The sequence below is a fragment of the Hydra viridissima genome, unplaced genomic scaffold (assembly GCF_058129835.1).
Source record: "Hydra viridissima isolate aposymbiotic clone 2 unplaced genomic scaffold, HvirCarnegie_v1 scaffold_10, whole genome shotgun sequence".
Lineage (NCBI taxonomy): Eukaryota > Metazoa > Cnidaria > Hydrozoa > Anthoathecata > Hydridae > Hydra > Hydra viridissima.
Window position 1 is genome coordinate 3,558,250 of NW_028324309.1, and position 4,254 is coordinate 3,562,503.

The 4,254-nt window shown below is 27.3% G+C and overlaps 1 protein-coding gene across 1 annotated transcript; it reads right to left on the minus strand.

Annotated features, from left to right (window-relative positions):
* Window positions 1-1,457: 1,457 nt before the first annotated feature.
* LOC149882665 (uncharacterized) lies at window positions 1,458-4,042 on the minus strand. Its single transcript, XM_090100941.1, has 2 exons — window positions 3,333-4,042; window positions 1,458-1,481 (listed from the first exon to the last, which is right to left on the minus strand). The coding sequence occupies exons 1-2, from the start codon at window positions 3,999-4,001 to the stop codon at window positions 1,458-1,460; spliced, it is 693 nt and encodes a 230-aa protein (XP_089957067.1). The 5' UTR covers window positions 4,002-4,042.
* Between the last annotated feature and the right edge of the window lie 212 nt (window positions 4,043-4,254).

The following is a 4,254-nucleotide window of genomic DNA, read 5'->3' on the forward strand; positions in this document are numbered from 1 at the left end:
ACGACGTGAACTTAGACGTCTTTTAGACCAGTTTTTAGATCATTTTAGATGCATATTAGATATCTTTTTGTTTGCTGGGGAGTTGTTGCCGCTTTCTATATTCAGGAAGGCTGTTTGCTCTTTTGTATCGCACCCAGTAAGAATGAAAGCTGTGATGCAGAGATTCGGTTGCTTGTTCACTGAACTTACCAAGAGGCTCTTTTCGGTTTTAAATTAATTGTGCAATGTGATAGAACACAGCATGAACTTTGGGAGTCACTTTTACCCTTTCTAAGTCTGTAAATGAGCTCTTAAATTCAATAAATCTTTTGGGCATAGTTCTCATCAAGAGACGTTCCAAAATAGGAAGAAACAACTTTTCCGAATTTTTTTTGTGTGTCAATGATGCCAAAAATTTGGAAAGCACTATTCTGTTCAGCAAATCTTTGAACCACATCAATGTTTTTCAGTAGTTTGTTGCAGTCATTTCCTGCAAAGTGACCTCCTTGAAAAGGCTGGATATTAATGTGAAGTGCGGTAGGCCATTCTTCTGCCTTTGACCACCTGTCTTTCAATGCTTTGTAGAGGTAGTTCACTACACTCAGTAGAAGATGTAGTTCTGGCAATGAAGAGCAGAATGATTTATTCTTTTTTTTAATGCTTTCATCAACATATGTCTCATCTGACTTAGAAAAGTTATATTCTTCACAACATGAAAATGAATCTAATTATAAAATAATTTGCTACAAAAAGCAATTACATTACCTTTAAAAAAAAATGCATAAAAAAGTTAGATACTGACCATCTGTTATCTTACACTTTATCAATGGAAATTTGTGCCATTCTTTTGTTGGCGACAGGTTGTTTTTCAGTGCATGATTGTAGTTTTTTTTGGGACAATAAATTTGTTGTCCTTCTTTGTTAATCCATTTGGTTAGTGCAACATCCTCTACTAATCTGTTATTTTCTTTCCATATAACTTTTGAAAACTTTCCTAGACATATATACTAATGTAATACTTATGTATAAACATAATAATATAAACATAATAATGTTACCATGAATATTAAACATAACAATGTTACCATGAACAAACATAATAATGTTACCATGAATTAAAAATATTATTATTATTACTTTTTTTTTATCAATAATTTAATATTATTATTTTATTATTAACTATTTAAAATATTGTGAGGAATAAGAAACACTTAGACATAGAGGATTAACATATGTTATTGAGACAATAAGTATTTCCTATTCCTCACAATTTTTAACAATAAAAATTATACTTTAAATCTCAATATGTTAAATCTCAATGACATTGAGAAATAAGTAAATTATATTATTACAATTGAAATTTATTTGTAGATAAGATAATTTTTAAATAAAAATTACTTTATATATATATATATATATATATATATATATATATATATATATATATATATATGTAAATTTACAAAAACTTACAACAACTATTTCCAGAAAACAAGAAATGGCTAAAAAAAAAAAGCTTATTTTATATTACTGTAAACTAAGGAAGTCAGACACATTACCATTTTGATGAAATTAAAAAAGTATTATGAAAAAAAACCATTTCCCAGACTAATGGCTCATTTAAACTAATGCTCTTATACAGCTAAAAATTAGACATTTAAAGTGCTGCAATCAAACAAACAAATTTAGAAATATTTAAACTGTTCTTATATTATTTTTATTCTTAATAGTTTATTTAAATGTTATAATTTTTAAACTTTTAGTAATTGAAAAGAAAAAAATCTCATACACAAAAAGCTTTATAAGAACCCAAAAAAACAGTTTAAGTAATTTTTTTTTACAAGTTTAATTCATAATCCATTACAAGTGAACTTTATTTCAATTTGCCAACAAATGATCTTGAAATTTTCCTTCAACAAAAACTTGCTAATTATATAAAAAGAGAAAAGATATATATATATATATATATATATATATATATATATATATATATATATATATATATATATATATATATATATATACATATATATATATATATATATATATATATATATATATATATATATATATATATATATATATATATATATATATATATATATATATATATATATATAGACAGACTACAGATGCTTCTCAAGCTCATGTAGCGCAGGAAAGATGGTATAACCAGTTTTATGTGGTAACATCAATACTTTAAGAACAAAATCTGTTGTTGGCACTATCTTTTCAGTTTTTTTAATTTTTTCCATATTGGGGATAAATGCAATGCTAAAAACCTTTGAATCTATTGGTTTGTCGTATAAACTTTCCATATTCTTTAAATTAAGTACTGTACATCTAAATGTTTTCTCATCAACCATTTTTTTTAAAATACATATTTTTTTGTTTTGCATTAAGAAGCAGCTATCTCGTGATTGTGTTGAATACTTATACTTATTTTTTTTGTTGACAATGTTTGGATGAGATAACTCAAACTCCTGTTTTCTACGTGCAGCTTGAACAACTGAGTTTCGAGAATTTTTTATTGACTGTTTCAAGTGTTGCAAAAAGTTTTCAAATGGGAAAGCTGATATGCTATTCAAAGAACACTGCATATTTGCGACATCTTGATGCAAATGAGTTAAACTATGAACATTGTAGACAACAAATGTGGGTGTATAAAAATGAGATGAATGCTTTACAAAAAAATGTAACAATTGAGAAGCAAAGTCAAGATATGTGTTCCTAATTTGATTATCTGTTTGCAATAAAATAGACATAGCAACATGAAGACACAAAAAATGCAAAAATACATCTAAAGAAAGAACACTTTTCAGCACTATAGGACCAATGTATAAAAGAAACATACGGAATTCTGTTGCTTTCCATTGTTTTAGTTCCTTTAATGAACGAGGTTGGCGTGCAAATTTAGATGGTAATGTTCCATTATATGAGGCTATTGTAATTGACAGCTTTTCCCTTAAGTGATATGAAAGTCTACACTCCAATGGACCTGATGTCATAAAATAAAAAATTCTTTTTGTAACTCCAAGACAGACTACATGCATATAGTCTAAGACAAAGATTGAAATAATTGGAATATCCAATTTACACAAGGGACTGAGCTTCTTTTGATGTTCAGGATACCCTAATTTCCTGAAAATATCTTCATTGCGGAAGGCATGCAGTTCTTCACTATCAAACACAATTCGCTGAGAATAACAAGTACCAACAACTGTACATCTCTCACAACCATGCTTTGCAGTGTGACTAACTATACATTTTATAAAGGAGCGTGCTGGTGCATCACATATAAATGATGATAAACTAAAAGTATAATTTTTATCATCAATTAGTAAACCACTTACCAAAAGTTCTTCTACTTCTTCAATAAAATCAGCCAAAAATAAATCTACTGGTTCTGGTTTACTTTCACCACCATATAAAGCAATCATGAATATATCATTTTCCCAACATAATCCGAGTATTGGCCACAACTGAAAATTGGATGATTTGAATATTGGCAAGCCATCTATATTACATGATAATGATATACTTTTAGTATTAAAGGTCGAACACCTTCGCATAGATTTAACAATTTCATTTTTAAGTCCAAAATAAATATACTTTCCATTGCATAGATTGAGTTCTTCAATGTTTTGTGTTGTTTTCATTAGTGTTCTTGCATCGCAAGGAACTTCTAAGCCACTTTCTTTTAAAATACTAAGTAACTTTTTCACACATGCCTGGGGTACCCTGAATTCAGAAAAACATGTAGACAAACTTTCCTTCAAAGTTAGATTATGCTCATACTCATTAGACTCTTGGTCATAAGAGTATTCATTGTCTGAAATCGACAATTCATGACGGTCAAAATATTCTTTTAGATTTTCGCAAGGTAAGAAATTATTTCTTTCGGAAATTCCAACACTCGATTCATTGTCTAAATGTACAGATGAGGATTCTAGAATTTTTTTATATTCCTTTTGAACACGCCTACTGCGTCTCTTTTCGTATGCCCTTTTTGTTAAAGACATCTTGATTCCTCGATAAAAACGATGTGCCCAACCAATAAAGCAATCTTTTGTGTTATTGAAAAACACTCATAATATATATATATATATATATATATATATATATATATATATATATATATATATATATATATATATATATATATATATATATATATATATATATATATGTATATATATATATATTAATTAAATTACTTTTTATTCTAGAAATAAAAATATCAACTTGAAAATAATAATTTGATAACATTTCTGC

Bases quoted from the DNA above. Each gene is read 5' to 3' on its own strand.
- LOC149882665 (XM_090100941.1), bottom strand. From the start codon at position 4,001: ATGTCTTTAACAAAAAGGGCATACGAAAAGAGACGCAGTAGGCGTGTT. The intron at 1,482-3,332 runs GTAAGTGGTTTA...TTTTTTTTTTAG, and splicing joins AAGAAGTAGAAGAACTTTTG to CCATTTCTTGTTTTCTGGAA.